Below are 16,440 nucleotides of genomic sequence, written 5' to 3'. Positions count from 1 at the left end.
GAACTGAAGCATCTCTACTACAAACCAGAACAGTACCTGTGATAACTGCATCAGAGGACTCAGCCTCAGGCCTAGCTGGGAAAGCATAACATCGGGGCTGGGCCCTACCACTCTGAACCATATCTCTAGGACAGCCTCCTGCTTGCTAGCCTCCATCTCTAGCAGCCTGGCCTCTACCTCTAACGGCCTAACCTCCACCTCTAGCGGGTTGACCCCTACCTCTGGCTCCCTGTCCCCTACCTCTAGCTAGCTAGGCAGGCGGTGCCGGAATCATGGCACGGGAACTCTGTTGCGACTGAACGCTCGCTAATCTCAGACAGGTCTTCCAGACATGCCCATACTCACCATACTCAAAACATCCATCTGCATACTGCGGCTGAGGAAACTGAGACTGGCCCTGATGTGTCGGCTAACCGCAATAATAACTCTGAAGAGGAGGTGCTCTGATTGGAGTTGGCGATGCACTATAAACCGGCTGTCCTGAAGGAGGTACATAAGGACCACGACCCCCTGAAGCTCCATGGGATGTCTGAAGTGCTAAATGAAACGGCATGGGATGATGGCCTCTACCAAAAGTACCCCGACCTTCAGATAAGGCCCCATGGAATCCACCGGAGTAACAAGGTCTCTTGTCAGACCCTTGACCACTCCCCTGAGCTAAAACCATCTCAACTCGTCTGGCCACATTGGCTGCATCCTAGAAAGAAATCTCGCTCCCTGTCTCCTTAGCCATTTACAATCTGCTAGGCTGAGCGAGTCCCTCAATAAACCTCCTCACCCTCTCTCTCTCGGTGGGAAGTATTAGAAGAGCATGACAGGCCAAATCAACAAATTTGGTCTCGTACTGAGTGACGGTCATAGAACCCTACTGAAGGCGCTCGAACTGCCTCTGATAGTCCTCTCTCTGAGTAATAGGAAGATACTTCTCCAAGAATAGCTGCGAGAACTGGTCCCAAGTGAGAGCTGGTGACCCAGTTGGTCTGGCCAAACAGTAATCTCTCCACTATGTCTTGGCGGTACCTGATAAACGAAAAGTAGCAAAGTCGACCCCATTGGTCTCCACTGTTCCCATGTTTCGTAGAACCTCATGGCAATTATCCAAATAGTCGTGGGGATCCTCTGAAGATGTACCGCTATAGGTACTCACCCATCGCCCAAAGTGCTCAGATTTCTCACAACTTTCAAATCGGCAGAGTCAGCCCATCGAGCTCGCCAAAAGACGACCCCAATAGGCAGAGGGACTAACTGTATGGGTCGAATCTGACCAAACGAGAATTTTCGTGAAGAGGAACGACACAAAAAATCACTTGGGCTGAAGTCGTATTCTTACAACGTTATAGTGACAAGCACCTCGGGCACAGCCGAGGTCGTGTACTTAGAATGTTGGTACGGTGAATTGGATGTTACGACATTTCAGAGGGTCAACCGGTGATACAGTTAAATGATTTAGGTACTCTGGCTAATGACCGTTGGGTAAATGAGAATACCTAGTATATATACTAGGTGAGAGAATGAAGAAAGGGGGGATTCACAAATCACACACTTCTTTACTGATAGGGTGGGAATTGGAGAATCCATCTCGTAAATGAGAGAAGGTTCGAAGCCTTGCTATTCATATTATGTAGCCATCGTTATGGAATAAACAAAGACATACCTCGTGGTCATTAATGGTGAATCCTTTCTTTCTTCTTTATTTTACATTGTGGAGTAACAATGTCAAGAATGAATGTAAGCTCATCATACACATTAGGTTTTTTCCATTATCTTAATGAGTTCATGAGCTTAACCTTACCCAACTTTTCTTACTTAGCATTCATTGATCTAGAGTTTATTATCTTTGGCTAGGATTTATCCTCTATCTTCTTATTTAATTAGTTTAGTAAAAGTTCTCACACTTTTTGGTCAAACATATCTAACATTTTATATCAACATTTAACTCGGAGACATTAAGGAATGGGAGTTTTTGGGAGTTAATGATATTAGGAGTTCATGAAACTAGTCATCAAGCTAAAAAGATAATTAGAGAAGTCAATGTTACATGACTATGGTAAAGTATACATATAAAGACAGCCCGGTGCACAAAGCATTCCGCATTCACGCAAAATATACATACAGTAAAAGCAAAAATACAAATTAGCATTAACAAGCGTATTATCCACCAAGTTTTGAACTGTGCATGATCCCGAAAATTTCTTGGTCGTTACAAAAATTAGCATGATCAGTTATACTTGTATGAAATATTTAGTGAACGTTGGGATATACTTGTTCATCCTGCACATTCGAGTTTTTCTCTAATATTTGTCAGTAAATAATAAAATGACAACAAGGTGGAGCAAGTCTTGGATATGTGTTTTCCATCTCTCACTAGTTGATTTGCTTATCCTGGTTCAGTTCATATTTTGTAAAGTCACTATTGCTATTTCTATTTCTGAATGTTGTGAAGGATGAATGGAAACTTTGATTTCTTCTGCCAATCTATTCACCTGAATTTTAATGCCTATACCATGATGTTAATTTCATATCTTTGAGGACTTATATGATTTCATAGTTGCAATCATGTTGCATTAAGGCACTGCAGTTAGATAAACTCTTCTATGGGGTTAAGATTTGTTCTATTTTGTTTATTCAAGTGGCTAAAGATATGGCACTTGGAAATAACTCAAACCCGAAAGCTAGCTCAGCTAGCTCGTGAGGGGTTTATTGCCCAAGTCCAAAGGAGACTATCAGTCCACCACCAACTGGAGCGTGAACGATATGGGCCAAATGGGAATGGACTTGGCTCTGATACTATGTAAAGATATGACACTTGGGCCTAACACAACCGCAAAAACTAGATCTACGAGGGGATGATTGCTCAAATACATATAAGGAGACCATCAATTCATTCTCCAACCAATGTGGGACTCTTACCCACTGTAATAAAGTGAAGGTTGATGAAAGATTTGTCCTGAAAATACAAATAGAAGGGTGGAAAAACACAGAATAAGAGAGATATCTTTTTCTCTTCATTTGCCAAGAAGTACTTACACTGTAAATGATTAGTACTATGGGTGTGAACTGAAGCAAAAGAACTGTGAGATCCAGATATCATTTGAATCCAGTTGAGTTCATAATAGGTACAAAAACCAGCCCAAAAATGTTCTCTAAGTGTTATATACACTGATGCAGAATACAGCACGTGATAGTACTACTATGCAGAATTGGAGAGCAAAGTACCAAGGCCTGCCCATTAATCTGTGGGCAATATTAACATCGTTAGATACTATTCCATTCATTATCAGAACTCTATAGAACAAAATGATAGAGCTCTCTTGGATTGCTTCACTCTTTGCTTTCGCTATTTGTCTGGATTGCTTTACTGATACTGGATGGAGGCTGTAGTCAAGCTTTTGTTTTCTGCCTTAAATTAGTACTCTTTATCAGACAAAACTTTGAACTGGAGCAGAAAGCTTCAACTCATGTGCAGCTTGGAAAAAATCTGCCGCTTGCTGCAGTGAGCCTTCCGTTTTTGCAAGCATTCCAAGGCTAAACCATGCATCATGATTTGTGGGTTCTAATCGCAGAGCATTCATCAAAAAGCTTCTAGCAATAGGGACTGTGTCGTCTCCCATCTTCATAAGCACTTGAGCCGTGGAAACAATACTAGGGATATAATCTGGTTCTATTGATAGAGAAATTGAGAATGCAACAAGTGCTTCCTTATCTCTTGCTTTGGCTTGAAATAGTGCACCTATAGGTATTCAAGGAACAATGTTTAGTTACTGATAAGAAAGCGACAGGTAATACATCTAAACTTCATTTTTTTTTTTTGCACGAGTTATGTTAGACCTGTTGCATGCCAGCTCCGAGGGCAGTAAAATTGAATTGCTTTGGCTTTGTTTATACATATTTCGGCATCACGCCATGACTCTAGATCTGTGTATAACCTTGATAAATCAAGCCATGCTTCAACTTCCAATCTTCTCTGAAATGTTACCTGCAAACCAAACAAAGATAATTACGACCTCTAGTCTCCTTCCAAATATTGCTTTACGGATCAGATTCTGTGGATTTTATACATCATATTGTCAGAATAAACCTATTCAAGTGGAAACTTGTTCCTCTGCTGGTATAGGTGATTGAACACTCAAATATTTTTAGGAAGAGGTTAGAAACACGTTGTGTACCTCATCATCTGTCATGGACTCCTGTTGTGCTTGAATCAAAGCCAACAGAATCCTGTACGTCTCTATGGCTTGCTTGGGCTGTTGTTGAGCTATTTGCAGGACAGCTTTTAATCTGAGATATTCCATCTGGTCAATCTTTCCAGTCTCATCGAAAGCAAGATCAACTATGGCTTCCGCATCTTTGAATCTTTGTTCTGCAGAAACAACTAAAGCCAACAATTTCCAAGCTCTCGTCGTGCTTCCAGCCACCATTTCTGAGTACCGCATTCCATTATTAAAAGCTGGAGTCAAATTTCTTTGGATGGCATTTTCCAATCCTAGACTAAACAAAATTTCTGGATCCTCCTTGCAAGTTGCAAAAGCAGAGTTTAAAGCAGCAAATGCTTCTCTTTGGCAGAAATTTCTTTCAAAATCTGAAATGGAAACTCTTGCAGCATTTCCATAGCAGATCCCAAGAAGTTTATGAGCCTGGACTAGGAAATGTTCGTTCTGATTTTTCGCCGAGTTAAGTGCTGCACGAGCAAAATTTATCCCCTCATGGGCTTGCTGCAGATCCTGAGAACACAGCTTTGCTCCCAACAAGAGAGACGGAATATGAGGTTCTTGGTTGGCTTCTGAACATCCAGAAATTTTCTTGACAAGATTCAACGCTGTATCATTCTGACCTGCAGCACTGTAACAAAGCGCAAGAAGATACCATCTCTCAGATCGGGTATAGATTCCTGGTAAAACCTGCTCAATATGATCTGCAACAGACTCAGAGTGGCCGGAAATTGTCAGCGCGAAAGTCAAATGGTGCATAATTTCAGAATCCCATTCTATTTGACCATTTAGCATTTTGCTCATGAGTACAAACAATAAGAGAATTGCTTCCTCCAAGTTATTTTTTGGGGAGGTCGAACCCGACACTTGAAATTGAGCAGGAACCTCAACTTCAACCCCTCCAAAGAGTAAAGTGGCAGCTAAGTCCTTTTGTATACAGGCCAATCTTTGGGAATCCAAATTCCATGGCTTGACTAGAGCCCTTCGATATGCAAGCACAGCTTCGTCCACATACCCTGCTTGTATCCATAACTTTGGAAGTAACTCAAGCGCTTTATGAAACATCTCCAGCAACTTGCAGTCTTCAGAAATCCCCTCTGGTATTCCATTCGGCAATGCTGAATCGACAACATCCAATATCATCTTGCATTCCTTAGCAGCATCTAAGGAGTTAAAACCAAGCAAATACATCAGCACTAAAATTCAGATAACACAGTATTCAACCAATTAACGTAGCGTTTATCAAACACCAGGTAGTGCAAATAGAACTAAGATATGACAATATTTTCAACTAATAAAACGTTATTGCTAAAGGATAGTATAACCAAACAGCATCAGAAGAAATGGCTTTACCTTTGATTCGGCTGAGCTCCTCTAAAGATTTAGCTTTGAGCAAAATTGCTTCAAGAAGTAGACTCACTGAATGCAATGACATCACACCAGCAGGCACAATATCACATTTGGAGCGCGGTTTTAAGGGCCTCGTTCTCTCAGCAATCGCCTTAGACATTCTCGAGGATAGGGTTCTAATATCTATTCCCTGAAACACATGAAGGGCAGCATCAAAATTCCCTCTTTGGTATTCTAGCCTCCCCAGCAATGCTCTTGCTTCCTGCAGCCCAACAACAAAAGAGCAAAATCAATCATCTATGCCTCAATTCCAAACTAGATAGAGCCGGCTATATGAATCATCTACACTTCCATTCCAATGCAACAACAACAAAATCCAATGTAATCCAATGGTGGGGTCTGGGGAGGGTAATGTGTACGCAGACCTTATCCCTACCTTGTGAAAGTAGAAAGGTTGTTTCCGATAGATCCTCGGCTCAAGGAACAGTGAAAATAAAGTACAACAAGCAGTGGCAACAACAATGCAATAGGAGCAAATGACACAACATGTAATAATAAAAAAATCAGGAATAAGAAAAATACAAATAGCCCTAGTACTACTGGTAAGACTAAGAGACATCAGGTCTAATATGTCAATAAAAGTAGATGATTTGTGTAGGGCTATTACCTCATAATTCAAGGAAAGTGCCTCTTTCAAAGTTGATTCAACTTCATCAACTTGAGCATCTTCAAGTTTTGAATCCCAATCTACTGTTCCAGTTCTAGAAGAAAGGCCACTGGCTGAGAAATCCCTAGTGGCCAATGACTCTGGAGACTGTGGGGGTGGCTCATCAAATTTAAATTGCTCTCCTGAACAAGCACACAACATCTTCTCCAAAAAGCAGCAAATTTCAAAATTTTCACACTTCACTCCAAGAAACTTACTTTAGGTACACTTCTTTCAAAAGATTAAATCTTTACTAGTACCCTTTTACCCCCTGAGCTGAAAAATGCCAAATATCAAGAAAAAGCATTCAAGAAAAAAAGCTAAATTTGAAAAGCAAAGGGTAAATGCAATATTGATCAGATCAAGAAATCATGTGGCAAAAAAGATTCTTATCAGAAAAGGGAAAGCTAATCTGAAACATCCAAAAGATTACAATTTACAAAAAAGAAAAGCACAGAAAAAAGCATCCTAAGGAAACTCCTTAAACCCCAATGAAACAGAAGGAATTAGGAACATAAATTAAAGAAGACAAACAACAAAATGACAATAAAACTTTGATAAAAAAGAAGATAACACAACGCAGAGTAGTGAAAAGGGCTAGACAAACAAGAGAATAAAGCATTGAGCTTAGCATAAAAATAGAAAACTTTGTTTTACATGCATTGTTTTTAGTATGTAGTAGAAATAGTCATGAAAGCAACACTTAAAGAGCAGTCACTGTTTATAGCTTCAGAATTACTGTTATGAGGTTCACATAATGAAAGCAATAGATTATGATATGGGGTTTAAAGATCTAAGTAGAATGGTCCATATTTGAATTTTTTTTTTTGTTCTTTAGTTTATTGTAAGTATTCATATTTTAATAATTTGTCTGGAAGCTGACATGGTGGGAGTCCAGATGGGTTTTAGACAGGTAAAAAGCATGGGTAGGGGGGCAAAAGTGGTTGCAGAATCGTAGCTGTTTGTAGATTCTCTGTTTCCTTCGTCCATATTTTTTCTTTTTCTTTTTTCTTTTAAATGGGAGGGGGTGTTTTGACAGATGTATTGTTTCTGAATAAATTATGTGTAGTCTTATAGTTTGGAAATGGTGATAATAATTCAGTGAGACAAAGGCCTCATGGTACAGTTTGGTGTATCAAGATACGACCAAACCGTAAATACTTTTACCGCACTCCATATTTGCATAAAATAAAAAAAATAAAAAAAATTAAGTACACATTATTTGACCATGATTTAGTAAACAATATGCATATACAAAGTAGTAAACATTAAGGGGATGTCTAGTTGTTGGTTAGAGTTATACAAATATTAGTAATAATTATGCATGAATAAGTAATATAAGAATTAGTTATGCAAGGTTTAGTTATTATTCTAATTTTAGTTATCATAGGAGTAACCCCCCGTTTCAATTTGCTTTAACTTATTTGATTGGACACATAGTTTAAAAAAAAAGATTTTTGAAACTTGTGATATGAAATAGTTCATAAATATTTGTGTAGCAATAGATTATCTTATTAAAGGTGAAAGAGAAATTTTAAAGTTAAATTGTTTTCAAATTTAGAAAGGGTTCATTCTCTTTTAAACGGACTAAAAGAAAATAGGTTCATTCTTTTTGAAACGGAAAAAATACCTGTTTTATTTACAGTAGAACCTCTCTAAATTAATATTGTCGGGACCATAAAATATTATTATTTTGTAGAGGTGTTATTTAATCGATAAATTAATATTTATTAATTGAAAGAGTGTTTTCGAGATTCAATGAAGGTTAATTTTGATTGCATCAAAAATCGTTGTATCTTACTAACTTATGTATCATCTTTATTGAATTAATATAAAAAATAAATTCATTATATATAAAGTACAATATATGATGTATGATTCATTGTAATATTTTTTAATTAAATAATTCATTGTAATGTTCATTGTAATTATAAATCATCATTGTTTCTTAATAAGAAAAGTTAGAGATGAGCTTTAACTAGATTTAAATTTTAAGAAAAAATAAAAAATACTAGAATCATATTTCACAAAATTGTCTTAGATATTTTTGTAACTTTAAAGAATTAATAATTTATAATATTAATGGGACCATATATTTATATAGGGGTCTTCTGAAAATATATTATCTTATTATCTTATCGAAATCGGTAATTTTTTTCGCTGGCCCAAATCGGGACCAGAGAAAAATATTATCTTAGAGAGTTTATTAATTTACCGAGTATTAATTTAGAGAGGTTTTGCTGCAATACACTATCCTAAAAACATAACCTGATATTTTAATATCAACTAGTAACAACACAATTAATAGTTACTATAATTCGTCAAATTGCAATAATATTACTTTTGTCCCGAAGGGACAGCTCAGTTGGGTTTTGGAGGGAGTTGTCCACACGAGCGACGCGGGTTCAATCCCCCCCCCCCTCAATGCCCTCTTGGTCTGAGCCTGTTGCACGGGGCTTGCCTAGTGCGGTTTACATTTTCTGTGTGGTTTGCAGGTTATTACACAGTGGGAGGTTTATCAAGTGCGTACATAATGCTTACCACAGAAAACTCACCCGAAGGGCAGAGGCTGTAGCGGCTGCGGATTTTCCTAGAGTTCCAAAAAAAACTATGCTAATTTTAAATACATGAATAAAACTCCCTTCCTGTTCCTGGCTAGCAATGGAACGGCTCCTAAAATTTCATGTGGCCAAATTGCCTAATGACGGGTGATTCCCCCATGAACCTCTCTCCTCTAAATTAAAATAAATTTCTCTGACAAAAGAAGACAGAGGAAGAATGTACACACCCTGCAATTCTCCCTTATAATCAAACTCTTGGGCAAAAGAGTCGTCCACCAGTACCTCAAAAAAAAGATCCAAGACCTTTGGAAACCAAATGAATCCTTTCCATTAATTGATCTAGGATTAGACTTCTATGTAGTTAAGTTTACTAAAGAAGAAAACTTGGCAAAGGCTCTGTCTGGGTTTGCCTTTCACAATTACCCATAGAATTCTACGATGGAATAGTGCTTGGAAGGATCGAAAACTCAATTGATAGGCTGCTACGTATAGATGCTTGTACAAGGTCAACACTCAGAGGAAGGTGAGCGGGATTATGTGTGCAAGTACCATTAGACCAGCCAGTCCAAACGGCAATTCAAATTGGCTCTCATATACACCAACTCTTGTATGAAGGGGAGAATTGTTTATGTAAGACTTGTGGTAGACTGGGTTACACTGCAGCATCATGCTCCTACTCTACAATGGACTCACTAAAGCAGACACAAGAAGGCCCTTGGGTCATCTCCTCCAACTCCACAGGTAAGGGGAAAGAAGTTGAAGAACTATGGCAAACAGTCTCATTTCCCAAAGGTAACAAACAAAAATGACACACTGCCAGTTCATCTCAGAACAAAATTCAAGCGACACCCCCAGGTATCAATGTCAATATAATTGATGCAGCATCAGATAAATTCCTAAATACTCAAAAGCTTGCTTTTAGGCCTAAATACACTGATACTACTGAGTTGTTGTCTAAAAACGGTACAAACTATAAACCCTTTAAAAATGCTAATAGTCTTAATACAAATACTAGTATGCCAATTCACACCTCCAATAAGTTCTCATCCTTCCCCGCCGATAATAATGTTTTACTGCATTTGGATGACTCTGTCCTTATGGATTTGGATGGGAAAAACCCTAACCAATCCATAAATCTTGATCACTCTTCTCCTCCACGAAACCCTTCCCCTTCCCCCCAACTTGGGTCTCCACGTGGCCAAAAGGCTGCATGCAGCCATACTCTTTGAATAAAACAGCGGGCCCACCCCCTAATCACCTACCAAGCACGCCACCTCTTCTTCCACTAATGACATATAATTCCCCTAATACACCCCTAGATAACTTGTCATCTACCTCCTACCAAGTGGCTATGCAAACCAACTCCCCAATAACGGATAACCCATGTTTAGAAGTAATTGATCAAGACATGCAAACTCAATCTCCTATAATAGATACACAATCATTAGTTCACGAATCCCAATCCTTCTCCGCCATTACATCTTCTCCTTCACAATATAAATCCATTACAACCCCTCACGCGCAGAAGAATCCCTCTAAAACAGCTCCCTTCTCACCACCGTCCATCGATACTATCCAGAATGGACAACCAAATACTAAACCCAAATCTCCCGATATATGTTACCAATGCCTTCACACAGGATCATCAACCAATGACATGGTTGGAACAAGGGCTTCAGGTCCAGGCAGCTTTCTTCACTCTCAACATTCAAAACCAAGAGGTTCTATTTGTTCTTCAAAACCCACAGATTCTAGCACAACTAATTTCAGAGGGCATGGGGCTAGCGATGTCAAATTACATCAACCACCTTTGGTTGACAAATGTTCTGGACCCTATAGCTCCGGCGTTAGCACCTGTTCTTCTTCACAACATGTAGGCCCACTGGAATCTTCCGCATTATTTCAACCCACAACAGAACATGCAGCTCTTTTATCAACTTCCATTCTTTGTTCCACAGGATACAAACATCCCTCCCTTGATCCATGCATGGCAGCCTGTCCCACAGTACTTCCCATCTTCGGTGGATATTCATCAAGCACAACCCCATCTCCATCACAATGCACCCGTACCAGGAGAACAAGAAATGGTGGCGCAAGATCACACCATCCCACCACTAAACATAACATCGTTCACAGAAATTTCAAACCTACACGTGGTCAAGATCATGATGTTTCAGGCGATGGAGGACAAGAAGTTTGTTTGCAATTGCCCACTAGAGCTATACAAATGTTCCTTCGTCATAAGGCCTCCACTAAACGAGGCAGTAGGCAACTTCGCAGTCATACTAAGCCCATTAGTGAAGGGCAGTGTCATACCCCCTCTTTTTCAAGATTCATCAATGAGTAGACTCCCCAACTTTGTCATTTGGAACATCAGGGGTGTCACACCTCCTTTTTTACCCGCCCGAGGGGATATAAGGGAGTTTTTCCAATTTAAGTGACATTAATCGAGATGGGTTTAATTAATTTATCAGAGTCGCCACATGGAATAGTTTAATTGGTGTCCCAAATCACCGGTTTATTTTAAATCCCAAATTGAGGAAATTTCAACTTTATTTTAAAAATTCTACGAACCAGAAATTCTAGATAAGAAATTCTATTAACCCGGGAGAAGGTGTTAGGCATTCTCGGGTACCGTGGTTCTAGCACGATCGCTTAGCGATTATTACTTGGCTTAAATTGTTTAACTAATCATTTTTAGGACCTATACACATTTATCTATTAACCGCTTTTAATTGCTTGATTATTCGTAATTAAAAAATTGAGTTACGCGTACATATACTCTTTTCCTTTGGCGCGTCAAAAATCATATCATGCAAACGTGTCCATAATTAATAACATTTTATTTATTTATTAAGAAAGTTTGGTTGAAGTTGCGTGAACGCATCCCTCGAGTTACTTCTTAGAATTAAATTCACAATTATGTTATGCGAACGTATACATAATCACAATAATAATCTAAGCCGAGCCTAAAGCAAACTACGAGTGTTTAAGAGGATGCTTTTACTACGCTAAGTTAATAATTAAAAGTGAGGGCCATAAGTAATGGGTTTTACTTGTGTATGGCACACCTCAATTTTCATTTTTAATAAAGGGGTTGCATTTCACTTAATTAAGACTAAGGATACTTGTATTTAAATCCTAATTTGAAGTTCAAACTAAGAATCTCTTAACTTAAAGTGTGGGAAGGCTAGGCTTTTAAATTATTTCTTTTGCAAAAGGGGTTTGGGTTCGGCACTCGTCACGTTTCTTTTAAAAAAAATTCAACTTTGAAAAGCTGTATTTGGGCTTAAGGTTTGGCCTAGCAGAGAATGAACTCAAAGGATCTTGCCCCTGTTGGAATTTTAATTGAGTTTGCACACATTGGGCCATTATCAGGCGGACCCAGGTACTACATATTTTCTAGCTGGGCCTATCCACCTTTACTGTTACACCCCATGTTTTCGTACGTAAGAATACGTCATAAGTCAATTAATGTAAGCTCAGAAATGGAATCATCTTTGAAAAGTTTACAAAGTTAGTTCATCATGTTAATGGAGAGGTTACAAATATTTAAGATCATTAATACCAAGTAGCAAGAGGGTTTGAAGGCTTAGAAGCTAAACAAATTGAAGAAAATAAGTTTCGTCGAAAGTCGACAAGTTGGAATATTTTACCATGTACTCTTGGGGTGAGACAAGTATGATACTTGGTGTTATATTTTGAAGTCAAGCGAGTTGTGGAACAAAAGTTGGAAAAGGTCATCAGAAGTTCCATTCATAAATGTGCTGAAAATTAGGTCAAATGTAATTGATATTTTATCCCAATATACTTGAAATTAGGGGATGATCTACCTACAAAATTGAAGACCTATGAGTGTAGTTTCTAAAGCATTAAACTGTTTGTCAATACGAAGTCGGAATAGATAGATACTCGTATTTTTGCGAGACTGCGTAGGCTGGTAGGTGACAAGTAGGTGCATCACCTACTTGCCAAAAGGAGAGGCCTCAATTAAGTCGGCCAAGAGGGGACTTTTAAGGGATAATTAACTCATTTATGTCACTCATATTTCATACCATTAAAACCAGAGTCAACCCCTGCAACTCCTCCCTAAAAATCCCACACAAACCCTAGGTTATTTCGGATGTTACGATGTGATTCTAGTGCCGAAAACCCCGGACAACTTGCTAGTTTCTCTTTCTCCTTCATGTAGCTGTGTTGGGGGACTGATTTTGATAGAGAAGGACTAGGTTTCACGGTTCTACTCAGTCCAAGGTAATTTTATGTTTCTCCTTCCATTATCTATGCTTGTACGAGTTGTAACTCGACCGTAAAGACTAGCCCTAGCAAGTTTCGAATGAATGGTATGTTGTTTGTTGTTGCATCACTGTTGGCTGATTGTGAACTTATTTTTAAGTTGAATTGATGGCTTGTTTATAGGATAAGAGGCTTAATTATGTATTGTTGGCTGTGTTGCTCAATTTTAAAGAAAAGACAAGTGGAAGCATGTTTAGTAAACCGAAAAATCAGTTTTTAGTTGTTGAACCTGTGAGACTGTTTTGTGTGTTGTTTCGTGTTACTGTTGGGTTGTCTATTTTGCTAATATTTTTATGGAGTTTGGGAGGATAAAGAGTGTGGAGAAACACCACATAATGGAAGGGTGGTTGTCTGGTCGTTCATTATTATATTTTTTTGGTTGTTGGACACTACTTTAGTTGTCATTTTATGTATGAAGTGATTAGGATGTGTGGGCTATCTTTTTTGTATATTGTGATGGAGATAAGGTTGGAACATGATGCATACATGTTGTTATTGTTGTGTTCTTGTTGTTGTTGTTGGTATATTGTATTGGGGGATGGTCTTGTTATAGGGGAGATGCTGCCAAAATTTACGTTAACAAGTTGCTAGTTTAAGTTGCGAACTTAACCTTTACTCAGCACTGATTTTGAATCTCCTTATGTTGTGGTAGATTAAATTGAGTTTTTTGAAGAATTTCTTGGAAGGCATTAAGGACTCGACGGAGTTAAGGTATGTTAAGGCACTTCTTTCTTTCTTTTGGCATGATCTAAAATGAAACAAACATAAACGATATATTATTTCATAACGGATCTACTCCTAGCAACTAAGGTTGTCCATGTTGTTATTTCCTTATAAATTTATTCTAAGAAAGTGTGTATGATCCATGAATCTTAATGAGGTTCATATTGAGGGTATGGATGTCTATAATGTTAATCGAAGGTATAATGTTCTTAAGTCACTCCAAAAGGTTTAGAAGATGATTCCATGAGTCTAGCATGCATTATATATAGTATCTATTTTACTCTACCGAGCCGCGCTATAGTCGGCCGGGTACGGCACCTATTGTGCAACCACTGATCAGTTGGATTTACCGAGCTCCACGTGGCCGGGTACGATTCTACCAAACCTTATGATGGTCGGGTACGTTTTTACCGAGTCCTTTTTGAGGCCGGGTATGATATGATGATGATGATGCCTACAGAGGTGTATGTTTCTAAAAAAAAGTTTATGTATATATATGTATTATGCATTTCATGTCAGTAGCCCCCAGAGGCACTCAGATGTTACAGGTTGTATCTCCTCCATCTCTCTTTACATTACTGTTGTAAGCACGTGATTTTTGCCCTATGAAAGAGTTACTCCAAAAAAATTCAAAATAAAACAATTTTTCTTTGTGTGCAATTTTTGTTATTTTTGTGGTATTGTTGTATAATTATTTGTATTTTTATGAGTGCATGTTTATTTGTTTTAATTAATAAAAATATAAAATATATCACATTTTCATTTATTATTTAATTAAGTTTGTTTTACAAAAAATGAAAGTCACAAAAATAGGAATATGTTTGCATTGTTAGCATTTAATGTCAAATTATGCAATTTTGTTTTAATTGGTATTTAATTGTGTATGATAATTTTTGTTAGGAGTTTAATTAGTATTTTTGGAGTCAATTTAGTTTGTAGCTCAATTTAGAATTTTAGTTTTATCAAAAATAAAAAAATATATAATATATATAGTTCTATTAATGTTTTGTAGTCATTTTAATTTTGAAAAAATACAAAAAATATTATTTTATATTTTATCTTTACATAAAAACAAAAATTACAAAAATAGTTTTATTAATATTTTGTAGCTATTTTAATCTTGAAAAAATATTTAAAAAGATATAGTTTTGTTTTAAATATTAGTCTTTTGGTAGTTATTTTGCTTACATAATTAGTTGAGCAACGTCGTTTTCTTATTTCTCGGGTCCGGGCAAAAGAATAATATTCAAGTTCAAACTACCCGTTTTTAGGCCTAATTTTCGGGCCTAGCCCATAATAATCCGAGTCCACCACGCGTGGGGAACACGGACTGAACACGACACACGGGGAACCCCACCACGCGTGGGGGACACAAGTCTTGAACCCCACCACGCATGGGGGTCCATTTTTCTTGGCAAAAGGGGTACAAAATACATGGTTGGACAGATTTTTGAAGGACGGACTTTGAAAATTTTGGGGACGGACACTATTCATTTTCTTCTTCCTAAAGAAGAAGAAAGCAATCCCTAATGGACCTACCCAAAACCACCTCCGACCAGCCTCACCATCTTGCCCAAACGACCCTTCACTCCCCGTCAAGCAGCAGCTATCGCTGCTGCGTCGTCCAGTCTCATCGTCCCGTCCCCACTACCACCAAACACCACCTGTTGAACCAGCAAAATCCAGCAACCCTCTTGTCCCACCGTGATCGCCATTCCCCGTCAAGCAGCAGCTATCGCTGTTGCATCGTCCAGCCTCGTCGTCACCCCCCCCCCCCTCGTCGGAACTCGAGCAGCTGTTGTTGTGTTCTTCTCCTTCGTCGACCACCTGCTCCGACGACCACTGTTGTTCTCACCATCCCCAGTCCCGCAACATAACCAGCTCCACCAAACAACCCATCCAGCCATCGCCACCAGCTCCCTCCGTCGACCACCCGCTATTACTCCTCGACGCCACGACACCCTCGTCCCTCCATGCTAATCTGCCATAGTCCAAACGTCCAGCTGCTGCTTCGTCCTTTTTCAACGTCCACAAAACAGTCCGTTCAACCTCCAATAGTCCAACTCCGAGCTCGACTTGGGTTCGTTCAAGTTTTAGGATTTTCTTTCAAGATTACTTAGTTCATTTTTATTTATTTTCTGTTATGACTTTGGTTTTAAATGTTGTTCCTAATCTTGTTTTTTTTTTATTCTATTTATCGGATTATTGATTCTTTGTTTAAAGTGTTATTTTGTAATCTTGTTTTGTTCATTAGTTCTCCTTCTTCTTCAAGACCTTTTTATTTGGTCAAGATTTTTCTTCTGTTTGTTTGAGTGTGCGTTATAAGCTACATTCGATTTGAACAACTTCGTCGAATAGTTAGTTTATGACTGCTTTGTTTGGACGAATACAGCATGAATCACTTCGTTGGTATGTTTTGATGCTTGAATCATTTTGTGTGAATTTGACTTAAGGATTGGTTGTAGCTGTGTAGTGATTTGGTGTAGTTGTAAATCAGAGAGGTTTAAATACATATTGCTAAGAGTGAGGGCAAGGCAATAATAATAGGGGATTTTCAGGGGTATTTTTGGGTGTTAAAAGATTTAAAATGATTAGT

General features: G+C 38.3%; 1 protein-coding gene across 1 annotated transcript; it reads right to left on the bottom strand.

The window, feature by feature from the left end:
- Positions 1–2,983: 2,983 nt before the first annotated feature.
- Positions 2,984–6,956, bottom strand: LOC107830318 (protein NPGR1-like). The gene is made up of 5 exons (XM_016657845.2): positions 6,226–6,956; positions 5,562–5,820; positions 4,167–5,371; positions 3,829–3,976; positions 2,984–3,730 (listed from the first exon to the last, which is right to left on the bottom strand). Exons 1-5 carry the CDS (start codon positions 6,424–6,426, stop codon positions 3,420–3,422), a joined length of 2,124 nt encoding a protein of 707 aa, XP_016513331.2. The 5' UTR covers positions 6,427–6,956; the 3' UTR covers positions 2,984–3,419.
- Positions 6,957–16,440: the final 9,484 nt, after the last annotated feature.

The sequence above is a fragment of the Nicotiana tabacum genome, chromosome 16, assembly GCF_000715075.1.
Source record: "Nicotiana tabacum cultivar K326 chromosome 16, ASM71507v2, whole genome shotgun sequence".
Lineage (NCBI taxonomy): Eukaryota > Viridiplantae > Streptophyta > Magnoliopsida > Solanales > Solanaceae > Nicotiana > Nicotiana tabacum.
This window is presented reverse-complemented; position numbering and strand designations above follow the sequence as displayed.

What these genes read in the sequence shown, in the direction of transcription:
- LOC107830318 (XM_016657845.2), bottom strand. Translation starts at nt 6,426, where the DNA reads ATGTTGTGTGCTTGTTCAGGAGAGCAATTTAAATTTGATGAGCCACCC. An exon ending in GGAGCTCAGCCGAATCAAAG is followed by an intron (nt 5,372 to 5,561) that starts GTAAAGCCATTT and finishes TTAACTCCTTAG; the next exon opens with ATGCTGCTAAGGAATGCAAG. An exon ending in AGTCCATGACAGATGATGAG is followed by an intron (nt 3,977 to 4,166) that starts GTACACAACGTG and finishes TTTGGTTTGCAG; the next exon opens with GTAACATTTCAGAGAAGATT.